Here is a 25035-nt window from a genome sequence, read left to right on the forward strand (position 1 = left end):
GCATGCTGGGATTTGTAGTTTTGCAACATCTGGAGGGCCACAGTATGCAGATCACTGTGCGGTGGTCTCTAAACTGTGGCCCTTCAGATCTTGCAAAACTACAACTCCCAGCATGCACAAACAGCAAACTGCTGTCTCGGCATGTTGGGAGTTGTAGTTGCGTACCTCCAGCTGTTGTATAACGACATCTCCCAGCATGCCCTTCGGCGATCAGTACATGCTGGGAGTTGTAGTTTTGCAACAGCTGGAGGCACACTGGTTGGAAAATACTAAGCTAGGTAACAGTACTTAACTGAAGGTTTTCCAACCAGTGTGCCTCCATCTGTTGCAAAAATACACGGTCTGTCAGTGCATGCTGGGAGTTGTAGTTTTGAAACAGCTGGAGGTTTGCCCCCCCCCCCCCCCCCATGTGAATGTACAGGGTACATTCACACGGGTGGGTTTACAGTGAGTTTCCTGCTTCAAATTTGAGCTGCGGCAAATTTTCAACCGCAACGCAAACTCCTAGCGGGAAACTCACCGTAAACCCCCGCCTGTGTGAATGTACCCTAAAAACACTACACTAACACAAAATAAAGGGTAAAACAATACATATCCACCCCCTTACACTGTCCCCCCCCCCCTCCAATAAAAATGAAAAATGTATCGTATGGCAGTGTTTCCAAAATGGAGCCTCCAGCTGTTGCAAAACAACAACTCAAAGCATTTGCGGACAGCCCCTGACTGTCCAGGCATGATGCGAGTTTAGCAACAGCTGGAGGCACCCTGTTTGGGAATCACTGGCGTAGAATACCATTATGTCCACCCCTATGCAATCCCTAATTTAGTCCTCAAATGCGCATGACGCTCTCTCACTTCGGAGCCCTGTCGTATTTCAAGGAAACAGTTTAGGGCCACATATGGGGTATTTCCATACTCTGGAGCAATTGCACTACAAATTTTGGGGGCTTTTTCTCCTTTTACCCCTTATGAAAAGGAAAATTTGGGGTCTACACCAGCCTTGGGGTGTTGCCCCATACTTTTTATTTTCACAAGAGGAAAAAGGAAAATAAGACCCCCAAAATTTGTAACGTAATTTCTTCTGAGTATGGAAATACCCCATATGTGAGCCTAAAATGCTCTGCGGACGCACAACAAGGCTCAGGAGTGAGAGTGCACTATGTACATTTGAGGCCTAAATTGGTGATTTGCTGATTTTACAGTGGTTCTGACATAAACGCAAAAAAATAAACACCCACGTGTGACCCCATTTTGGAAACTACACCCCTCACGGAATGTAACAAGGGGTATAGTGAGCCCTAACACCCCACAGGTGTTTGACGAATTTTCGTTAAAGTTGGATGGGAAAATGAAAAAAAGAACTAAAACTAAAATGCTTGTGTTACCCTGAATTTTTCATTTTCACAAGGTAAAATAGGAAAAAGCCCCCCAAAATTTGTAACCCCATTTCTTCTGAGTAAGAACGTACCCCATATGTGGATGTAAAGTGCTCTGTGGGTGCACTGCAATGCTCAGAAGAGAAAGAGTGCCATTGGGCTTTTGGAGAGAAAATGTGTCCGGAATTGAAGGCCACGTGTGTTTACAAAGCCCTCATAGTGCCAGAACAATGGACCCCCCCACATGTGACCCCATTTTGGAAACTACACCCATCATGTAATGTAATAAGGGGTGCAGTGCACAGTTACACCCCACAGGTGTCTGATTTTTGGAACAGTGGTCCGTGAAAATGAAAAATTTAATTTTTCATTTGCACAGCCCACTGTTCCAAAGATCTGTCAAACGCCAGTGGGGTGTTAATGCTCACTGCACCCCTTATTAAATTCTGTGAGGGGTGTAGTTTCCCAAATGGGGTCACGTGTGGGGGTCCACTGTTCTGGCACCACGGGGGGGCTTTGTGAACGCACATGGCCCCTGACTTCCATTCCAAACAAATTCTCTCTCCAAAAGCTCAATGGCGCTCCTTCTCTTCTGAGCATTGTAGTTTTTTTCATTTACACATCTGACTTTAACAAAAAGTTGTCAAACACCTGTGGGGGTGTTAAGGCTCACTGTACCCCTTGTTACGTTCCTTGAGGGGTGTAGTTTCCAAAATAGTATGCTATACATGTGTTTTTTTTTTTTTTTTACTGTTCTGGCACCATTGGGGCTTCCTAAATGCCACATGCCCCCCAAAAACCATTTCAGCAAAATTTGCTTTCCAAAAGCCAAATGTGACTCCTTCTCTTCTGAGCATTGTAGTTCGCCCACAGGGAATTTTACTTCCTAACATGGGGTATTTCCATACTCAGAAGAGTTGGGGGTTACAAATTTTGGGGGGCATTTTCTCCCATTACTCTTTGTAAAAATGGTAAATTTGGAGGGAAAAAAATGCACTTTAGTGAAAAAAATTTTTTTTTCCATTTACACATCTGACTTTAATGACAAGTCGTCAAACACCTGTGGAGTGTTAAGGCTCACTGTACCCCTTGTTAAGTAAAAGCATCCCAGAGTTATTAATACTTAAATTCAGATGTGCAAAAAATGCTCTGGTCCTTAAGGTAAAAATGGGCTTGGTCCTTTAGGGTTTAAAGAGGTACTCTGGTGGAAATTATTATTTTTTAAATCAACTGGTGCCAAAAAGTTAAATAGATTTGTAAATTACTTCTATTTAAAAATCTTAATCCTTCCAGCACTTATCAGCTGCTGTATACCACAGAGGAAGTTCTTTTCTTTTTGAATTTCTTTTTTGTCTGACCACAGTGCTCTCTGCTGCCACCTCTGTCCATGTCAGGAACTGTCCAGAATAGCAGCAAATTCCCATAGCAAACCTATCCTGCTCTGGACAGTTCCTGACATGGACAGAGATGTCAGCAGAGAGCACTGTGGTCAGACAGAAAATAAATTAAAAAAGAAAAGAACTTCCTTTGTAGTATACAGCAGCTGATAAGTACTGGAAGCGTTAAGATTTGTTAAAGGACAACTGCAGCTTAATATACACTTATTCCCTATCTACAAGATAGGGGATAAGTGTTTGATCGCGGGGGGTCTGACCGCTGGGACCCCCCACAATCTCCTGTACGGGGCCGTGGCTCTCCCTTGCAGGGGGCGTGCCTGCCACAGCATGACGTTGCGGCCGGCACGCCTCCTCCATGCATCTCTATGGGAGAGGCGGGGAGGCAGCGTTCGTGCCTCCCCGGCTCCCCCATAGAACTGTATGGGGACGGGGAGGGGACGGGGAGGAGACAGGACGTCACCAGGTCGACGCTACGTGCCTTAGCGCTCACTATGAGCGCTAATGGCGGCGCCCCGTTAGGGAGATCTCGGGGGGTCCCAGCGGTCGGACCCCCCGTGATCAAACACTTATCCCCTATCTTGTAGATAGGGGATAAGTGTATATTGCGCTGCAGTTGTCCTTTAATAGCAATTTACAAATCTGTTTAACTTTCTAGCACCAGTTGATTTAAAAAAAAAAATTCCAACTATTACCGTATTTATCGGGGTATACCACGCACCGGCCTATAACACGCACCCTCATTTTACCAAGGATATTTGGGTAAAAAAAGTTTTTTACCCAAATATCCATGATAAAATGAGGGTGCGTGTGTGCGCGTGTATACCCCGATATACCCCCAGGAAAGGCAGGGGGAGAGAGGCCGTCGCTGCCCGCTTCTCTCCCCCTGCCTTTCCTGGGGTCTAGAGCGCTGCTGTCGGCCCTTTTCACTCCCTGGTTATCGGCGCCGCTGCCCGTTCTGTCCCCCTGACTATCGGTGCCGGCGCCGATAGCCAGGGGGAGAGAAGCGGCGCCGACAGCCAGGGGGAGAGAAGGGGCAGCGGCACCCATTGCCGGCGCCGCTACCCCGTTGCCTCCCCCCATCCCCGGTGGCATAATTACCTGAGTCGGGTCCGCGCTGCTCCAGGCCTGAGTCGGGTCCGCCCTGCTCCGCTGCTCCAGGCCTCCGTCGTTGCTATGCGCTGAACGGCGCGGCGCATGAGGTCAGAGCGCCGCGCCGTGCATAGCAACGACGCTGGGGACCAGCGTCGTTTCTATGCATGGCGCGGCGCTCTGACGTCATGCGCCGCGCCGTTCAGCGCATAGCAACGACGGAGGCCTGGAGCAGCGGAGCAGCGCGGACCCGACTCAGGTAATTATGCCACCGGGGATGGGGGGAGGCAACGGGGCAATGGGTGCCGCTGCCCCTTCTCTCCTCCTGGCTGTCGGCGCCGCTTCTCTCCCCCTGGCTATCGGCGCCGGCACCGATAGTCAGGGGGACAGAACGGGCAGCGGCGCCGATAACCAGGGGGTGAAAAGGGCCGACAGCAGCGCTCTAGACCCCAGGAAAGGCAGGGAGAGAGAAGCGGGCAGCGATGGCCTCTCTCCCCCTGCCTTTCCTGGGGGGGTATCGGCGTATAACACGCACACAGACTTTAGGCTAAAAATTTTAGCCTAAAAAGTGCGTGTTATACGCCGATAAATACGGTAATTAACATATTTAGTATCGACGCATGCATAAATATCCGAACTATGAAAATACACTGCTCAAAAAAATAAAGGTAACACTAAGATAACACATCCTAGATCTGAATGAATGAACTAATCGTATGAAATACTTTCATCTTTACATAGTTGAATGTGCGGACAACAAAATCACACAAAAATTATCAAATTTATCAACTCATGGAGGTCTGGATATTGAGTCACACTCAAAATCAAAGTGGAAAACCACACTACAGGCTGATCCAACTTTGATGTAATGTCCTTAGAACAAGTCAAAATGAGGCTCTTTAGTGTGTGCGGCCTCCACGTGCCCGCTCGCCCCCTCAACGAAAGTCTATGGGAAGGGGGCGCGACCGCTGTCACGCCCCCTTCCCATAGACTTTGGTAGAGGGGGCGGCGTGACGTCACGAGGGGGCGGGCGAGACGTCACGAAGGGGGTGGGCGAGACGTCACGAAGGGGCCGGGCATCCCCGGCGGCCGCGAACACGGAAGCCCGCACACAGCGTTCAGAGTAATGAACTTCCGGAAGCTGTGAGCGGAGCTCCGAACTGCAGGCCGGCGCACAACCCCTTTAAATGTTCCCTTTATATATTTTTTTGAGCAGTGTATAATGTTAATGATCCTGTTCGGTGAACAGCGTGAACGTAAAAAAAAAAAAAAAAAGTCCAAAATTGCTGCTTTTTTTGTAACATTTTATTCCAAAACAAATTTATAAAAAATGTATTAAAAGTTTTTTTTATAAGCAAATGTGGCATCAATAAAAATTACAGATCAAGGCGCAAAAATTAGCCCAAATACCGCCGCTTATACGGAAAAATGAAAAAGTTATAGGTCAGCAAAATAGAGGGATTTTAAACGTACTAGTTTGGTTAAAAAGTTTGCGTTTTTTTTAAAGCGGTACAATAATAGAAAAGTATGTACTCATGGGTATCAATTTAATTGTATTGACCCATATAATAAAGAAAACTTGTCATTTTTACCGTAAAATTGTACAGCTTGAAAACGAAACCTTCCAAAATTTGCTAAATTGCTGTTTTCTTTTCAATTTCCCCACACAAATAGTATTTTTTTGGGTTGCGCCATACATTTTATGGTAAAATGAGTGATGTCATTACAAAGGAAAACTGGTTGCGCAAAAAAAAAAGCCCTCATGCTCGTCTGTAGAGGAAAATATAAAATAGTTATGATTTTTAGAAGCAAATTTTTTTTTTTTTTTTTTTTTTTTAATGAACTGGGGCAGGAAGTTAAACGGATTTGTAAATTACTTCTATTTAAAAATCTTCATCCTTTCAGTACTTATTAGCAGCTGTATGCTACAGAGGAAATTCTATTCTTTTAGAATTTCTTTTTTGTGTTGCCCACAGTGCTCTCTGCTGACACCTCTGTCCGTGTCAGGAACTGTCCAGAGCAGCATAGGTTTGCTATGGGAATTTTCTCCTGCTCTGGACAGTTCCTGATACGGGCATCAGGTGTCAGCAGAGAGCACTGTGGGCAAGACAAAAAAGAAATTCAAAAAGAAAAGAATTTCCTCTGTAGCATACAGCTGCCAATAAGTACTGGAAGGGTAAAGATTTTATAATAGAAGCAATTTACAAATCTACTCAAGTAAAGAAGGACTCAGCACCACCTCTATTAGCACTTAGGATATAGCAATATACTCGGTTTTCCTGTGTCTTCCCTTGCAACTGCTGGAGGGACTTCAGTGGTGCTCTACGTTAGGGCAAGTCCATTCAATATGTGTATAACAGAGAGATAGAAAAACGGAGCAACTCACCACACCGACCCAGGTATTCTTTGCAAGTGGTTCTTTATTCCATATCTTCAACCATAGAAAACAAGCAGGGGAGAGTGAACGTGGGACGCGGGGGTATCCTCTCGGTCCGAGAGGATACCCCCGCGTCCCACGTTCACTCTCCCCTGCTTGTTTTCTATGGTTGAAGATATGGAATAAAGAACCACTTGCAAAGAATACCTGGGTCGGTGTGGTGAGTTGCTCCGTTTTTCTATCTCTCTGTTATACACACAATTTACAAATCTGTTTAACTTTCTGGCACCAGTTCATTTAATAAAAAAATGTTTTCCACCGGATTATCCCTTTAAGGCCAAAATGGGCTGAGTCATTAAGGGGTTAAATGATTTAAAAAAATAATTAGAGTTGTTCTAAAAATTCAAGATTAAGAGGTACTAACCATTGTTTGCACATGTTTATTTGCCTTCCCTGCCCATGTGGTGTTACGTTTTACTGTGCATTTTCTGTATCTCTTGCTGACCCATAGAAGTGTAAGGAGAGCTTAGAATCTAGTGAACTGGAATATAGAAGAATAAGGTCATAGTTTGATGTCAGCAGAAATGTAAACAATGAGGTCTGAACTACAGCTTGTTGCCCTATTGTACTAAACAAGATCCACATATAACCGTGCCCCACTAGGAGGACCTATTGAATAACATTACTAAAAGTCCCAGCCAATATGCACCTATGTGACATTCAGAGGACTTTACCAACCATAGTTTGTACAGTTCCGTTACTCTTTCTAATCCTATAATTTAGTCCTTTTTACCACTGTGTCATTTATGTGTATTAAAGTAGTAACAGTCATTCCTCTTTTCTGCCTTAGTCTTGACTATGATAGTGGCATCAAACAAAAATGTTTTACTTCAGAGTAATAGAAAATTCCTTTTTCTGCAGATCGTTGCTGTTGCTACCGTCAAAGTGTTTAAATGGTGACCCCAATATAGGGAATAGCAATCTTTCTCTCAAAATTATAAAAAAAGTTATTTAAAAAAAACATAAAAATGCAAAATGTTCCCATACATACAGTTCTGTTAAGCATATGTCACCCTGACCATATAAAAATTTGTACCGTATATTTGTAACTATATCAAGCTATGCAATAAATCCACCAATTTATTATATTTAATGGCAACTTAAAAGGAAATTCTGAAGAATATGTGAAATGTATTTGTGTAATTTATATTGCTGTAGTATAATGAATGAATGAATGTATAAGCGGTCTATTAATCTGGTTATCTGTGCACAAAAAAGGATGTGATCGAAAAGGTCTCCTGAAATTGAGGGATAGACACCACAAATAGCACTGTTGACGGATACCTTCTTCTCCTATCTCTTCTAGGCTATGCTAGTGGAAAATGCATTTAAAGCTGAAAGACTATTTTTGGTTTATGCTTCCCAGCACCAGCAGCCCCCAGAGGTAAGATACATTGATAAGGTCAAGTGTGGTGCAATTAGCAACGTTTTAGGATTACACTGACCTCCTGGTAATGGTTGATGCTGATATCACATACATAGTCCTATATATGATGTTGTCTTTTGGTAAATTATACTGTAAAATGAATAGCAAAATAGAACTGTAAAAGAAGGAAAAAATATAAAATACAGGTATATTTTTAATGTAATGATGTGAACAATGTCTATGGAACAGTGGCTGACAGTGCTCACTATGTTCCCTATGAAGATGTCCCTAATTCCAACATTAGAATTACAGAAACTTTTTAAATTAGTGTGTTTATTTCTATTTCACATTCATATTTTGCTATTCAATTTACACTATGTAAACATAACCTATAGGGTTTTTTTCCTACATGCAAAGTTGGTAAACTTTAGATATGCGCCACATAAATAATGTAGAGGAGTGCTGTTTCTGTGAAATGGTGGACATGCTTTCCCACAATCTCCCTTAACAGAGTGGAGACTAAAAGACAATGGCCCGCATTTACTAAGAGTGGAGTGTAGGTTTCTTTGTGGGTTTTAATTCCCTACAAATTATTTTCCACAGTATTTACTAAGGTTTCCCTACATTTTCTACTTTCCCTACATTTTGCTTTTTTTACACATGTTCTGATCTGTCTGGTTTTCCTCAGCTCAAATCCACCACATTTTCTGTGGAAACCTTAGTAAATATGTTGGGTTTTTGTGAAAATGTCAGGAACACTCCCCTTTTCGAAGACCACGTCCCCTTTTCCCAGCAGCCATGCCCCCTCTTCGGGTTTTCTTAGCAAAATGGAGAGTTAGTTAGGGTTTTTTCAATTCTGGCGCAAATTCTGGCACAAAATCTGGCGCAGACAGAATTTCTGGCGCAATGTGACAGAATCTGGCAAAACATGTCGGGTTTGCAATAGTAAATGAGGGCCAATATTTCTGGAAAATGTTATCAGAAGACTGCAGTTAAACTGAATATGTGTGACCATCTTAGAGGTTGCCATAAGGTGGTCATAACAAGGATAACAGGTTATCAAAAGAGGGACATGAGGGATAAATAGGTACATATCTCGAAAACAGTACATTTTCAGAAATGCATGTACACTGAAATGACTTGAATTTCACATAATGCATCAGTTTAGACCTATTTATTTTAATGGGAAAACCCCTTTAACCTTAGGTATGGTAGTGAAAACATAACGCAAGAAATTGGTTTTCATAAAGTTTGGTTGTACATTATATATTGGCTGAAATCTAGTTTGGAACAGGTTCATCGTCTAAAGGTCTGAATGATAAAGAATAGAACATATGCACTGTTGTCTATTGAAACATTCTTGCCACTCCATTTCATTTTCCAAAGAATGTTTAAGGGTATGTATATATCCAGTTTGTTGGCAAGATGAAAGGGAGTAGAACTGCAAGATCAAATTTCTCTGGGTTTGTTTGTAGTCTGTTACCATGGAGATGTAGGCTATCGGTAGACATAGACTCTTAGGATATTTTCTTTGCTTAGTAATAAAATTTGGATGAATTGAGACAATACATTTATTGGAACGTTGTATGTAGCCGTTGATCCTATATATATTTTTGAATGTTTTGTTTCTGGAATAGAAGCCCATGTGCCATTATCAGTTTCATTCAGTAAACAACAGATGAGGTGGAAATATATAGTGATCTCATTGAGTCCTGCCTAATCTTAATGGCTAAAACTACAAAGTCTGTGTTGAACCCAAACAGGAAAACTAACCGTTAGTTTATCAAAATGCAGAGGGATGAGAAAAGCTCATGAAGATGACAGCACATGTGCAAATGCCAGAGAGAAGGGTAATTCTGTCATTCAGCTGTCTAGACTGTTTGCTTTAGTATTTTAAAGCTGTGAATGAACCATTGAGTCACAGCTAAGGCTCGGAGGCTTTGCACAGACTCATAGACAGCGGAGTGGAGACTGAGAGGATTTTCTCTGCTGTTCAATGTCACACAAGGTGACTTCATCTTATATTTTAAATTATAAAACAAAATCAATGCTAAGTACACGGCTCTAAATGTGTTTAACAGAATACTTACTCTTAGAACATGTGGCCTAAAAGCTATGACTATTCTGATGCTTTGAAACTCTTTCTTCCATTATGCCTTTAAAATATATTAGGGTGGTACATATTTTGTGTAGACAACTGAGCATTCGTCCCCAAAATGCAGTTTTTCATTTTTGGAACAATTGCAATAGAGCCCCATGATAATATTCTGCCCTGTATGACTGGGATTACCTTCAAGTAACACGACAGTTGTCCTAAACGTTATCAAAGCATCATGGCAAAGCTACTCATGAATATTCATTGGTTATTTTGCCCTTGTTTAAAGGAATTTGTAGCTGATCAGTTATATGACCTAAGTTACATATACTCCCATGGGCTTCCAGATCTGTGCTTATTGTTCCTCTGATAAAAGTAGAGCCTAAAATGACTTCCACTTAAGGGATATATGATAGAGGATGGAATGAGAGGTGGACTCATTTGTGAAATGTGTGTGATAAAATAAAACTATTGAGATAGTACAGACAAACGCATATGTCAGAACTGTTCAAATAGGAACACATATCATCAAAAAAAACATATAGCAAACAGAGTATAACTTTCTTTATAAAAATAGCATTTAAGAGACACAATAGAAAAGGCAAGTAAATGGCACACAAATAACATGGTATAGGCCAGTCTGTATAGTGTTTATTTATATTACCATGTTCCAGGTATGGAACCCCCTTTATAAAGCATTGGTACGGCCTCCCCTGGAATATGCTGTTCAGTTTTGGTCGCCTGTACATAAAAGGGACACTGCGGAGTTGGAAAGGGTGCAGAGACGCGCGACTAAACTAATATGGGGCATGGAACATCTTAGCTATGAGGAGCGATTAAAGGAGTTACAATTGTTTAGTCTTGAGAAGAGACGTTTAAGGGGGGATATGATAAACGTATATAAGTATATTAATGGCCCATACAAAAAATATGGAGAAAAACTGTTCCAGGTTAAACCCCCCAAAGGACGAGGGGGCACTCCCTCCGTCTGGAGAAGAAAAAGTTTAGTCTCAAGGGGCGACACGCCTTCTTTACCATGAGAACTGTGAACTTATGGAACAGTCTACCTCAGGAACTGGTCACAGCAGGAAAAATTAACAGCTTTAAAACAGGATTAGATACATTCCTGGAACAAAATAACATTAATGCTTATGAAGAAATATAAAATCCCATCCCTTCCCCAATATCTCGCCACACCCCTACCCCTTAATTCCCTGGTTGAACTTGATGGACATATGTCTTTTTTCGACCGTACTAACTACGTAACTATGTAACTATGTAACAGTGGCTATACCCCCCCAACTCAGTATCAAAAATACCAATAGGAAATAAATAAGTATACCACAAGGAAATACAAATGTAAAACAGTTATCCTACTATACATTTTTGGTCTCGGCTAGTTGCAAAAGAAAGTGAATCTACCAACTTTCAGGGTCAACTATAGTGAGTAATTGTGTTAATGGAACAGCTGTACCAAAGATGGCTACTCCATTTGTAAACCTAAGAAGTACCACAAAGGAGAGTATATTAAAGTAGAGGAAGTGTATCATGCCCCAAACAGACTCTGCCATACCAACCCTGACTTGTGTTTCACTCGTAGCTTTTTGAAAACATCTCTGCCATGTGGATTCAATCAAGACTACTGTAGGATAAGCCATTTCCAAAACTTCAAGGGTGAACCAGATAGGAGCATCTTCTGTTTTAGGGTCAAATATGTTATCTGGCCTACTTGATAACATTTTGTAAAATGATGCACCCCTAATCCTTCTTTGAGTCTATATGTGTATAGGATGGCACATACTACTCTGGGGATTAAGTTCTTCAACATGAGTTGAATTGTTTTTATGTATATGCCCTGGGAACAAACTCTTAGACTATCTTAAAAGATATACAACTCTTTCTATGAATGACACTTTCCAGAAGTAGCATCTTCATAGAGAGAAGAACCAGATAGATAGATACTCTTTAACATGATGTTTTAGAGTTTTTACTTTTCCCAAGGGTAGGATTTGCAACTTTATTTTTTGTTAAAGGGCTACTCCGGCGCTAAGACATCTTAACCCCTATCCAAAGTATTGGGGATAAGATGCCTGATCGCGGGGGTCCCGCCGCTGGGGATCTTCCACACTGCACCCCGTTAGAATCCGCCCTTCGTTAGAATCAGAATGCAAGCCTATGGAGGGGTCGTGACAATGGAAGCCTATGGAGGGGGCTCATTCTAACGGGGTGCGGCGTGGAAGATCACGGGGGTCCCCAGCAGCGGGACCCCCGCAATCAGGCATCTTATAAGATGTCTTAGCGCCGGAGTACCCATTTAATGGAACAGCTGTACCAAAGATGGCTACTCCATTTGTTTTTGTGTGAGCATTAGCTCTGTAAAGGGTTAGGAAGTCTGGGGATAGACAACAGAGTAGGTGCGTAGGTGCTTTTAGTATAACAAATAGTTTGGATCTTTTGTGGGGAGAATTAGAAAAAAAAATATATATATTCTGGTGATAACATATTAACAGGCTTACATACAATAAGGATCTTTCATACACCAACTCCTTAAATCCATCCCTCTCATGGTGTACTATCATGGTATGGGAACTATGCCGTTCCTGTGGACTAATAGCACAGTACATTGATGGCCTGGGTGCAGAAGATGTGCCCCCACCATCACTTTTAGGTGCTAACTGTATTATACAGTCAATGCTAACTATTGCAAAGTGCTTTGCCAGTGTGAGGGGCTTTTGATAGCAAGCTGCTAATAGGTTTCCATGGCAGCAGGGGATCTAACAGGGACCTCCAGGTCTGGCCCTTTATTTGAAATAAGTGTCAATTAGCTATTTTTGTTGATGCATCACAAAATGATAACGATTAAAATCTTCAGTTGTCCTGCAGCAACTCAATCATACTACTCCATCAATGATGACAGAATAAAAATCTTAAAAAACACAAAAAATATGTCTAATAACTAACATTTTTAACATGTTTAATGTGTGAAAACATTTTTTTTGAGCAAAAGTAGACAACCAGTAATGACCTGCAGAATAAGATTCTAGTGTCATTTATACCACGCAATGACTGATGCAAAAACGAAACCCAAAAAACTAAAAAATGTATTGACAAAAAAGACTTTCAAAAGGGGTTTTAAAACTGAGAAAATAAAAACATTTTTTTTTACAAATTTCTGCATCTTGAAGGCCAAACCTGTTCACCATGGGCATCATGAAAGACTGACATTCATTCTGAATGTCTGCACCGTTTTACGAGTAATCACATTTTATCTTTGGTCACCATGTTTTAAATGAAATTTAAATTTTAACTGGTCACAAAGTCATCATCGTGGTCCCCATCCCTGATTGACAGACCTTTCTCTCTATATGCAGTTAGGAAAGATCTATCAGGGCTGGGGACGGTCCCGATGACTCAAAGCCCTGTTACCCAACAAAGATAAAACTATTATTACTCTAAAACAGCACACAGATGTTCAGAATAAATTATGGATGGTATTGATAGAGAGAGATCCATCTGTGTTTCATGCTGTTCATTGATTGGGCAGCATGAAAATAGTAACAGGTTCACTTTAAGGGATTGTTTAGGCTTAAAGGGGTACTCCGCCCCCAGACATCTTATCCCCTATCCAAAGGATATGGGATAAGATGTCCCATCGCCGCGGTCCCGCTGCTGGGGAGCCCCGGGATCCCTGCTGCGGCACCGCGCTATTATTACAGCACAGAGCGAGTTCGCTCTGTGCGTAATGACGGGCAATACAGGGGACGGAGCAGCGTGACGTCATGGCTCCGCCCCTTTTGACATCACGGCCCGTCCCCTTAATGCAAGTCTATGGCAGGGGGCGTGATGACCGCCACGCCCCCTCCCATAGACTTGTATTGAAAGGGGCGGGCCGTGACATCACGAGGGGCGGAGCCATGATGTAACAATGCTCCGGCCCCTGTATTGCCCGTCATTACGCACAGAGCGAACTCGCTCTACGCTGTAATGATAGCGCGGTGCCGCAGCGGGAGCGGGGCTCCCCAGCAGCGGGACCGCAACAATCTGACATCTTATCCCCGAACTGGACAGTTCCTAAAATGGACAGCAGAGGTCAGCAGAGAGCACTGTGGTCATGATATGAGAGGAAATGCATTTCTTTTTGGGATTTCTCTTTAGTATAAAGCCCCTAAAAAGTACTGGAAGGATTAAGATTTTTAAATAGAAGTGATTTACAAATCTGTTTAACTTTCTGGCACCAGTTGATTAAAAAAAATACCTTCAATACCTGTCTAAAAGTGTGGCACTGTTTAGGTAAGAAATCAGTTATGTTTCCCCAATCATGTATAACCCTTTAAGTGTCTCTTTACCATATGTAATGTGGAGAGTTATGGCTTTGTACTTCTTTATGAAGAGTGCATGAAGCAGATGATATTTCCTCTATATTACTCTATTACCATAATAATAATAGCAGTTAGATGTGACATATATCATACCAGCATAAGACAAACCACAAATACATCCTTGTCAAATTACATTTGTAATAATAAATGGTGTAACTAGATCTGACATTTCTTAGTATATTTAGGAGCAAGGATCATGTGAGCCCTCATTTCTGGAATTGAGGCTTGTAAATCATATAGCCATAAACAATGAGAGGTTTGCAAGTGGGATTTATAGCAGCTATTTGTGATCCATTTTTTTAATGCTGCTTTATCACAAATTGCTTGAATTTTGTTTCCGTCACAATATATGTATGCATTTTTATTTCATCTCCCGACTGTAGCATAGTAAATAGTGTTTTACCATATGTGTAACATTTAAACATTTGCTAACAGTGGCATACATAGAAGGGGGCCCCAGAGCAAATATCAAAATGGACATCCTATTATGGTGTCTGATTTTTAATTATGGTATAAACAGTTAAATTGTAATTTTTTCTAATGTCAAAGTCCAAGGTGGTCCAGGTTATTACAGAGGTTAATCCTACCTGCAAACAGTCCTTGATTTTGGTTAGGCATTCCTGTCAACCAAACCATAAAATAAGTGAATTTTGGGAAAATGTTCAAAATTGGGCTCTTTACACTGTTAAGTAGTGTTCCTGGGCATGGGTATGGCCTTAAAATGTCCTATGATTTAAGATTGAAATGCTGTAAACATAGGGGAATGTTCTGGTGCGCTAGGACAGTGATTCAGTTCAGGTTCCCTAGTCATTTAGGGTACTGTAGTGTAAGGGCATAGGCTTTCTATTAGTGGTCTAGGCTACTAAAGAAGTTAATGTGGTCTTGGATTCTGAAGGGATTGATGGCTGCTTTCCTGGTGGTCTAGTGTAGTGGAGAAGATACAACCTGGTTCCCAAAATGGTTTATTTCCTTCACCAAGCTCCAGACGCTATGTCCTATATTTCTATCAGGAAGCTGAACATGATTAATACATCACGTTCAGCTTCCCCTTCACTTTATGTACTGATCACATGTATCTGTAATGCTTGGAATAAACAGTCACATAGTTCCTTCTGGAAGGCTGCTTTAACACTATAAAAATACTTCCGTTAATAACGCCCGTTGTAAAAAACCTGGAAATCGGCAGTTATATGGCCGGTGCAAAATCACTAATGGCCGTTAAAAAATCCCCTTATAGTCTATTGGATTTTTCTAATAGCCGTTTTAACCTGTTATCGCCCGTTATTAATAACGGCCGTTATTTTGTGACGGCGATAGTTACAGAAGAATTAGTGCATGCAGCATTTCTCCCGTTTATTCGCCCCCTCACAAAATAACGGCCGTTAGTAATAACGGGCGATAACAGGTTAAAACGGCTATTAGAAAAATCACATAGACTATAATAGGATTTGCTAACGTTAGTGATTTTCTATCGCCCGTATAACTGCCGATTTCCAGGCTTTTTATAACGGGCGTTCATGACGGAAGTATTTTTATAGTGTGAAAGCAGCCTAATCTGGCATAGAATTTAGAGTTCATAATCATTATGGGAACTTGGTGGCCATGCACCCCCTGCTGGCACCCAGAGTAGTAGCACAATTCCCCTGTTCATAGAGATGGCCTTAGTTTTTTTTTTATCTATAAAATTAGAAGGAATATATAGGAAATGTATGTACATCCATTGTATTCATGATGAGGACACTGACCCCAACTCTCCAGCCCTGCTTTGTGGTCAGTGACGGCAGCCTAGCTATGCATACTAACGCAATGGCAAAAGCAGCAACAGCATTTACATTAGGTTAGGGAGCAGCCAAAGTAGTTGCATGTCTGTCCTTGTGATCTACAGCACAGTAACTTAGTTTTAGAGATGCTGTAAAGGACAAACCTGCGGCCTCTTATACTGTTCCTGGCTCGTCTGTACATTTTGTAGCTTCTTGCAAGAGCAGAATTTCATCACATTGAAGTATACAGTGATCCCTCAACTTACAATGGCCTCAACATACAATAGTTTCAACATACAATGGTCTTTTCTGGACCATTGTAACTTGAAACCAGACTCAACATACAATGTACAGACAGTCCAGATCTGTGAAACGTGTCACAACTGGAAGAACTGACTAATCAGAATGGGCATTTTACTGGTAAATCACCTCTATTACTGAAGTGCATGCACTGACTGGCTGTCTGGTAGCGCCCTGTTCTGTACTACTCCTTACCTGTGCCAGGGTTAGCTGCTCCTTTTGGACACCAAGTAAGGGCGGCTCCATTTGGGACACTGTGTGTACTGTATAGGACCCTGAAGAAGCTCCTGTCCTCTACATAAACCATTTTTTCCCAACCAGAGTGCCTCCAGCTGTTGCAAAACTACAACTCCCAGCATGCCCGGACAGCCAGCGGCTGTCCGGGCATGCTGGGAGTTGTAGTTTTGCAACAGCTGGAGGCACCCTGGTTGGGAAACACTGACATAGACAGTGATTTAAGGCTTCCAGCAGATCTTTATTACTTTTATATGTAAGGATTTGCTTTATCTGTATTAGTTACTACTTATTTTTCTTTAATCCTCACCTTTTCCTATTTTTGGATGACATTTTGTTGGCTTCAGAACCAATTACCGGGTTTCCATAGAGTTATGGACTCAACATACCATGGTTTCAACATACAATGGCCGTCCTGGAACCAATTAATATTGTAACTTGAGGGACCCCTGTATAACATAGTTCTAACTCCTAGTGTACTGACACATTTTATCTACATTATATCTTAGAATGTATTCTTTGGCAGCCATTGTGCATTAACTCATTCAGAAATAAATAAAAGCTATATTTATATATCTGTAAGCATAAAGAGTAGTGTGCCTTTGAGTTCCCCTTCCTCCTGTGTCCTGCATACATTGCGAAATGGTCTTGTGCTGCTAAAATAATTCCAGTTGGCATACCAATCCTGCAGCAACTGTAATAAGTTACTGTGCAAAGGACCTGCTCTGTGACTTTTTATGGTCATGTTCTATATTTGTATGCGCGATGGGAACAGTCAAATGGCTTTCCTACCTGGTACAAATGTTTATGTGTACCAACTAGTGGTTGCTTGAAGTACAAAGCAGAAATCCTCCCAGCCATTACTATTAAGCACTGTCAAAGGCCGACATTCCTGTCAAGTACACTTTAATATGGAATAATCTCCTATCTTTATTAGGCTGCTCTCTTGTAATGAAAGAGGTTTATAAATAGAAGAGAAAGGCCACTTAAAAGAAAAAAGAAAAAAAAATGCTTGCTAATACACAATTCTTCTATTATTGGTATGGCAGCAATACAAGATTGTCAGCTCCTTCAGATTACTGAATAGTACGAAATAGTATCTAACAGTAATGGTAAAATGTGATGGAAGAGTATCACCATGTGTCAAATGGCAAGTGTCCAAGATACTTCTATGTATTATTAGAAAGGTCATCAGAAAGGTCATCAGAATTTACTCAGGGTAAAAACACACATTGCGGTTGCGGTGCAGTTGGCCATTTGCAGTAAGTACTTCTGAAATTCTGCTGTTAAACTGCATTTTTTAAAGTCTTGCCAGTTTAACCCTTTAAGGACTCAGCCCATTTTCAACTTAAAGGGGTACTCCGGCCCTGAGACATCCCTTGGATAGGGGATAAGATGTCTGATCGTGGGGTTCCCGCCGCTGGGGACCCTCGCAATCTCTCATGCAGACACCTACCTGTGGCAGCTGCTTAAAGAGATGTTCACTCCGTGTCTGAAGGGTCATGACTACGGGGACGGAGTTTTGTGACGTCACGACTCTGCCCCCTTGTGACATCATTCTCTGCCCCTTCAGTGCCAGTCTATGGGAGGGGGTGTGACGTCCCTTCAAGGACTCAAAACAATTTTCGTTTTTGTACTTTCATTTTTTCCTCCTCACCTTCTAAAAATCATAACGCGTTCAATTTTGCACCTACAGACCCATATGAGGCCTTATTTTTTGCATCACCAATTGTTCTTTGTAATGACATCACTTATTGTATAACACAACACAAAAAATATATATTTGTGGGGTGAAATGAAAAAAAATGCCATTTTGCTACTTTTTAAGGCTTCCGTTTTCTATACAGTTAAAAATGACAAGTTATCTTTATTCTGTAGGTCCTGTTCTGTAAGGTTCTGTAGGTCCTGTTCTGTAAGGTTCTGTAAGGTTACAAGGATACCCAATTTATGTAGGTTTTATTTATTTTACTACTTTAAAAAAATTATAACTACATGCACCAAAATTAGTATGTTAAAAATTGTCATCTTCTGACCCCTATAACTTTTTTATTTTCTGCATAGGGACTATATGAGGGCAAATTTTTTTGCTCTATGGTCTGTAGTTTTTATCGGTACCATTTTTGTTTTGATGGGACTTTTTGATCGCTTTTTATTAATATTTTAAGTGACCAAAAATTCACAATTTTAGACTTTGGTATTTTTTTTACCTGTACGCCATTGACCATGTGGTTAAACTAACCTTATATTTTAATAGTTCGGACAGTTACGCATGCGTTTATTTAAAAAAATAGGAAAAGGGGGGTGATTCAAACTTTTATTGGGGGGGGCTTATTCACATGTATTCTCTTATTTTTTTTACACTTTTTACTTTTTTTTTTTAGCCTCCACAGGGGGCTATACCATGCAAGCTTTTGATTGCATACACTGATCAATGCTATACCATAGCATAGCATTGATCAGTGTTCTCTGTGCTCTGTTGCTCCTACCTGCTGAACAGGCTTGGAGCAGTAGATCGCCGATCGGACAACCAGGAGGCAGGTGAGGATCCTCCTGTCGCCCAGTATGCTGATCGGGACATCGCAAATCTGTCGCGATAGTCCCGATCAGCTCCGCTGAGCTGCCGAGATAGTTTTACTTTCACTTTAGATGCTAAGCCTTTTATAAAAACATTAATCCAAGGAGTAAACAGTGGAGAAAAATCACCTTCTGCCATTTGTTTTTTGTTTTTTATGCCATTCAGGATCAATGATGTTTTATGAATAGTGCTAAAATGTTGCACTCACCCAACAGTAGTTCAACTTTTTATGGTTTCTTCATGTTGTGAAACAAAACGAGACACAGATTCCGTGTGGGGAGGGATAGCAACTGCTTTACAGGTGCAGGATTGTACCACTGGGGCAACTAGTTTTGCGTCAAAAGGGACACTCCTTTGGTTGGAAAAAGTGTCACTTGAGGCGCAAAACTACTATTTGAGCAGTTCAGACAATTTTGCATGTAGTGATATCAAATGTGTTTTTTTTTTGCTTTGTTTATTTGGACAAGATGTTTCCATTGGTTGGATATTTTGCAAATATTTATAAAGAAAATCAATCCTTAATCCGCAGGAAAATCTTGGCAATGGCAATGCGTTTCTGGTCCCCGACTGGTCTCTTTACGCTGAGCCTTTGGCCATGACACACCACTGAATGTGACTGCTTTATCACTGGTTGACAAAATGTCATTGCTGAATGCTGGCTGTTATCTTTAAATAAAACATTTTTTTAACCCCCCCCCCCCCCCCCCCCCTTTTTTTTTCTTTTTTTTCTTTTTTTTTTTTTTCTTTTACTAAACTTACAGATTTTACTGTGGATCTTTGGGTTCTGTGAAGTAAAACCTGTTAGGCTCCTTTCACACTATAAGCATTCATCCGCTATCAAACATCCATTTTCTGTGTAACAACGATGTATAATAACGGATGAAAAACGGGTCCTAACGGCTGAATAAATATTCATTCCTTAAGACCCGTTATAACATCCCTCCTGTATGGCCATTTTAACACCTCTGCCTACAGACTCCCACAGCCGGGACTACTACTACTCCCATCATGGAACAGACTTGTTTGTCTGCGGGGGTCTGCCGGTGGCTGGGGAGGCTGCATTAGTGTATGTACTACTACCCCCATCATGGAACAGAGTTACATGATGGGGGTTGTAGTACAGGGACTGAGGGATTGATCGCACCAGGTCTCACTTTTGAGACCCATGTATCATGTGTTTTAACTTTCATTTTTAAATCCCGGCCAGTACCGAGGAACCATTCAGGGTTTTTAAAATGAAAATTGTGAGTGGCAGCGGGGGCCATATGTATATTAAAAGCGCTGTGGGGGGGGGGGGGGGGCAGACTTATAGCCTATATATATAGCCCCCCAGCACATTTATAATATGCCCCCTGCAGTGCATTAATAAAGATATGACCCCCGCCAGCACATTTATATATATATATATATATATATATATATATATACCCCACCAGTGCATTTATATATATATATATATATATATATATATATATATATGTGTATACCCTCGCCAGCACATTTATATATACCCCCGTAGTGCATTAATAAACATATGACCCCGCCAGCGCATTTATATATATATATATATATATATATATATATATATATATACCCCCGCAGCGCATTTGTCATAATATGCCACTGCAGCGCTATGAATGAAAAGTATTTCTATTAGCAGCGCATAGTGCCAGCAGCCGGCCGACCGATGATGCTGATAGAAATACTTTTCATACATATCGCTGCAGCGGCATATGTATATAGAAGTGCTGTGGGGGACAGATAATGCTATATGTCTGCCCCCCAGCACATCTATATACATATACCCCTGCAGTGCTATGAATGAAAAAATATAGATGGCTGCTGGCACTATGCTCTGCTAATAGATATACTTTTCATTCATAGCGCTGCAGTATCGGCCACTCAGGGCTCCCCACAGGAATTTAAAAATTAAAGTTAAAAAACACGATACATCGCAGGGTTGTGGACCATGCCACCCACTCCCCTGCTTAATAGCTTCTGATCGCATTGGGTCACAGAAGTGAAACCCAGTGCTATCAATCCCTCAGCCCCTGTACTACAACCCCCATCATGGAACAGACTCTGTTCCATGATGGGGGTAGTAGTACAAACACTAATGTAGCCTCCCCAGCTGTCTGCAGACTCTCGCAGCCAGTGAATTACTACTCCCACTCCCATCATGGAAACAAGTCTGTTCCATGATGGGAGTAGTAATAGTCCCTCAGCACTGCAAAAGTCTGCTGATGTCACCTCGTCTGAGCATGCTCAGAAGTATTAACGGATATTATAAACCAGGTGCCAACGGATGACATAAAGGCTCATCCGTTTGCCATAGACTTTAATGTTCAAAATAACATCCGTTAATTTACCCGTTTCTTGTGACGGAAGAAAAATTTGTGCATGTGCCATTCTTTTCTTCTATCACAAATAATGTCCGTTATTCATGAGGGGCCATTATGGGTCATAATCAGGGGTCAAGTCCTGGAAAAAAAAGTGTGGGAACTCACCCAAGATTTCTAATAAAACCACCCCCCCCCCCCCTTGCAATGTCACGCCCCCTCCCATAGACTTGCATTAAGGGGACGGGCCGTGACATCACAGGGAACGAAGCAGTGAAGTCATGATACTCTGGCCCCTGTATCGCCCTGTATCGCCAGTCATTACACACAGATCGACTTTGCTCTGTGCATTGATGACAGCGGGTGCCACAGCCGAAATCGCGGGGGTCCCCAGGGGTGGAACCCCCGTGATCAGACATCTTATCCCATATCCTTTGGATACAGCATAAGATGTCTAGGTGAGGAGTACCCCTTTAAGTACCAGGGCACCAAGATATATATTTACATCCAATGGGGGAGATTTATTAAAACCTGTGCAGAGGATAAGTTGACCAGTTGCCCATAGCAACCAATCAGATCGCTTCTTCTTATTTTTTTAAAAGGCCTCTGAAAATGAAAGCAGCGATCTGACTGGTTGCTATGGCATCTGCTCCACTTTTCCTCTGCAGAGGTCTTTATATATCTCCCCCAATGTTCTGAAGGGGTTATCATTCTGATAATACACTGTAACAAAAACCTCCTTATGTCCCTATAATCATGATAACACACTGTAAGAAACCTCCTCATGAAATCTCCTTACTACTGGGGTGACACACTGTAACAAACCTCCTCCTCATATAATCTCCTTACTACTGGGGTGACACACTGTAACAAACCTCCTCCTCATGTAATCTCCTTACTACTTGGGTGACACACTGTAACAAACCTCCTTCCCTACTGGGGTGACATGTGACCTCACCTCCAGCTCAGCCCCGCCTCCTCCACAGCATCACACAGGTCCTTCAGGCATGATCTCTCCTCTGCTCCACAGCTAAGCTCCGCCCCCAACATGTGATGGTGACATCATCACAGGTCCTACATCTCTAGCATCTAGCAGTCCGGGCCAGGGGAGGAGATGGAGCGAGGGTAAGAACAGAGAGGTCGGTCCTGCAGGACTAATGTAACAGAGACGGCGTTCCTCCTGTGGAAAAAGCAATGGAACGCCGTTCCTGCAGGACTCGAGCCCTGGTCATAATGGATAATCAAAAAATCCCATAGACTTGAATGGGATTTTGTAATGGACGTTTAACATCCATTATTAAGGCTTTTCTAATGGATGTTTATAACGTATCTTTTAACGAAACAACTTAATAGTGTGTAAGCAGCCTTACACATTGGTCTTGTTGTGGATTTTAACTGCTAAGTTAAGTAAAATATTCTGTGACAGGGCTCTGAAGTAGAAGGGATGCTAATGGCAATGGCATGCACCAAGAGGGAGAAGATTATAATCTTACTTTTATACATTTCCATCATATGACCAAACATGATAATACACAGCCTACATGAGTCGCAGAACACTAGTGAGTGCATTTCTTCCTTTTCTTCCCTATAAATTACTGTTTATTCATCCGTGTAGAAAATGCAATGTTTCTGCCCCAGGGGCGGATCCAGAGTCGAGTCTCGGGAGGGGCACTATTAGAGTATTTTGTGTTGGCGGACAGAAAATAAGATTATGGAACTTACAATATTATTAAATGTATCATACAGTCCTAACCTTGTTTAAGACTCTTAAGCCGTGCTCATATGTCAGAATAATAATAAAATATACCAATTGCCAAAGAATGGGAAAGTGCTAAAGAAATTTTTACCATTTAAAACTACAGCTCCCAGTATGACCTAAGCAGTGGTAAGGGGATGCTGGGAGTTGTTGTTTCACCCATTATAACTGCAGAACTTACAAGTAACTCCAGCTCTGATGGGACATAGTGAGGAGAATACAGAATTATATCAGTGATTACAGGTGACGTCTCCTCTATAGTGAGGAGAATACACAATGATATCAGTGATTACAGGTGACATCTTCTCTATAGTGAGGAGAATACAGAATGATATCAGTGATTACAGGTGACGTCTCCTCTTTAGTGAGGAGAATACAGAATGATATCAGTGATTACAGGTGACGTCTCCTCTATAGTGAGGAGAATAAACAATGATATCAGTGATTACAGGTGACCTCTTCTCTATAGTGAGGAGAATACACAATGATATCAGTGATTACAGGTGACGTCTCCTCTATAGTGAGGAGAATACACAGTGATATCAGTGACTACAGGTGACGTCTTATCATTGTGTATTCTCCTCACTATAGAGAAGACGTCACCTGTAATCACTGATATCATTGTGTATTCTCCTCACTATAGAGAAGATGTCACCTGTAATCACTGATATCATTGTGTATTCTCACTATAGAGAAGACATCACCTGTAATCACTGATATCATTGTGTATTCTCCTCACTATAGAGAAGACGTCACCTGTAGTCACTGATATCATTGTGTATTCTCCTCACTATAGAGATCAGTGATTACAGGTGACATCTTCACTATAGTGAGGAGAATACACAATGATATCAGTGATTACAGGTGACATCTTCTCTATAGTGAGGAGAATACACAATGATATCAGTGATTACAGGTAACATCTTCTCTATAGTCTTTCCTTATCTAATTCAGCTGGTACATACCGCCAGGATTTGTTCCAGCTAAATCTTCTCTCTGCAGAACTTGATGCCCAGACGTCTCCTCACTATGTCAGCGCATTCTGATCCTCTATATGAAAACAATAATTATTATAATACTGCCAAAAACTGTATTCTTTGAATATAATACTGGCACACACCCTCTGAATATAATTCTGACACACTGTACCCCCTGAATATACAACACACTGTACCCTCTGAATATAATACCGCCATATACTGTACCCTCTGAATATAATACTATCACACACTGTGCCCTCTAAATATAATACTACCACACACTGCACTCTCTGAATATAATACTACCACACACTGCACCCTCTGAATATAATACTACCACACACTGTGTCCTCTAAATTTAATACTTCCAAACAATGCACCCTCTGAATATAATACTATCACACACTGCACCCTCTAAATATAATACTATCACACACTGCACCCTCTAAATATAATACTATCACACACTGTACCCACTGAATATAATACTACCACACACTGTGCCCTCTAAATCTAATACTACCACACAGCGCATTCTCTGAATATAACTTGCTGTGCAGTGCACCCTCTGAGTAAAATACCGTAATGTATTGTGGCCCCTAAAAAACTTACCACCCCAGAAATTCCTCATAATATACACTATACTTCTGAAAGGCAAAACACTCTGTGCCTTCACATATAGTAATAATGCCCCATCTTGTGCCCCTACATATAATAATTATGACCCGTCCTGTTCCCCCCACATAATAATGCCCTCTGTGCTGTGCCCCTCACATATAATGCTCCTGTCATGTGCCCCACACATTTAATGCCCCCTGTGCTGTGCCCCTCACATATAATGCCCCCATTCTTTGCCCCTAACATATAATGCCTCAATCATGCGCCCCTCATATATAAAGCCCCCATCATGCGTCCCGCACATATAATGCCCCCATCATGCGTCCCGCACATA

The 25035-nt window shown here is 41.5% G+C and overlaps 1 protein-coding gene and 1 long non-coding RNA gene across 3 annotated transcripts in view; one reads left to right on the forward strand and one right to left on the reverse strand.

Annotated features, from left to right (window-relative positions):
• Positions 1 to 25035, forward strand: part of CAP2 (cyclase associated actin cytoskeleton regulatory protein 2) — a 148742-nt gene that overhangs the window by 63453 nt on the left and 60254 nt on the right. The window contains exon 4 of the mRNA XM_056521238.1: positions 7606 to 7683. Within this exon, the coding sequence (XP_056377213.1) occupies positions 7606 to 7683 (78 nt within the window). The remainder of the gene's footprint in view (positions 1 to 7605; positions 7684 to 25035) is intronic.
• Positions 1 to 25035, reverse strand: part of LOC130273841 (uncharacterized) — a 42973-nt gene that overhangs the window by 15752 nt on the left and 2186 nt on the right. For both annotated transcript variants that reach the window (XR_008844139.1, XR_008844138.1), the window contains exon 2: positions 24069 to 24153. This is a non-coding gene — a long non-coding RNA (uncharacterized LOC130273841). The remainder of the gene's footprint in view (positions 1 to 24068; positions 24154 to 25035) is intronic.

Source organism: Hyla sarda, chromosome 5, assembly GCF_029499605.1.
Source record: "Hyla sarda isolate aHylSar1 chromosome 5, aHylSar1.hap1, whole genome shotgun sequence".
NCBI classification, from domain to species: Eukaryota; Metazoa; Chordata; class Amphibia; order Anura; family Hylidae; genus Hyla; species Hyla sarda.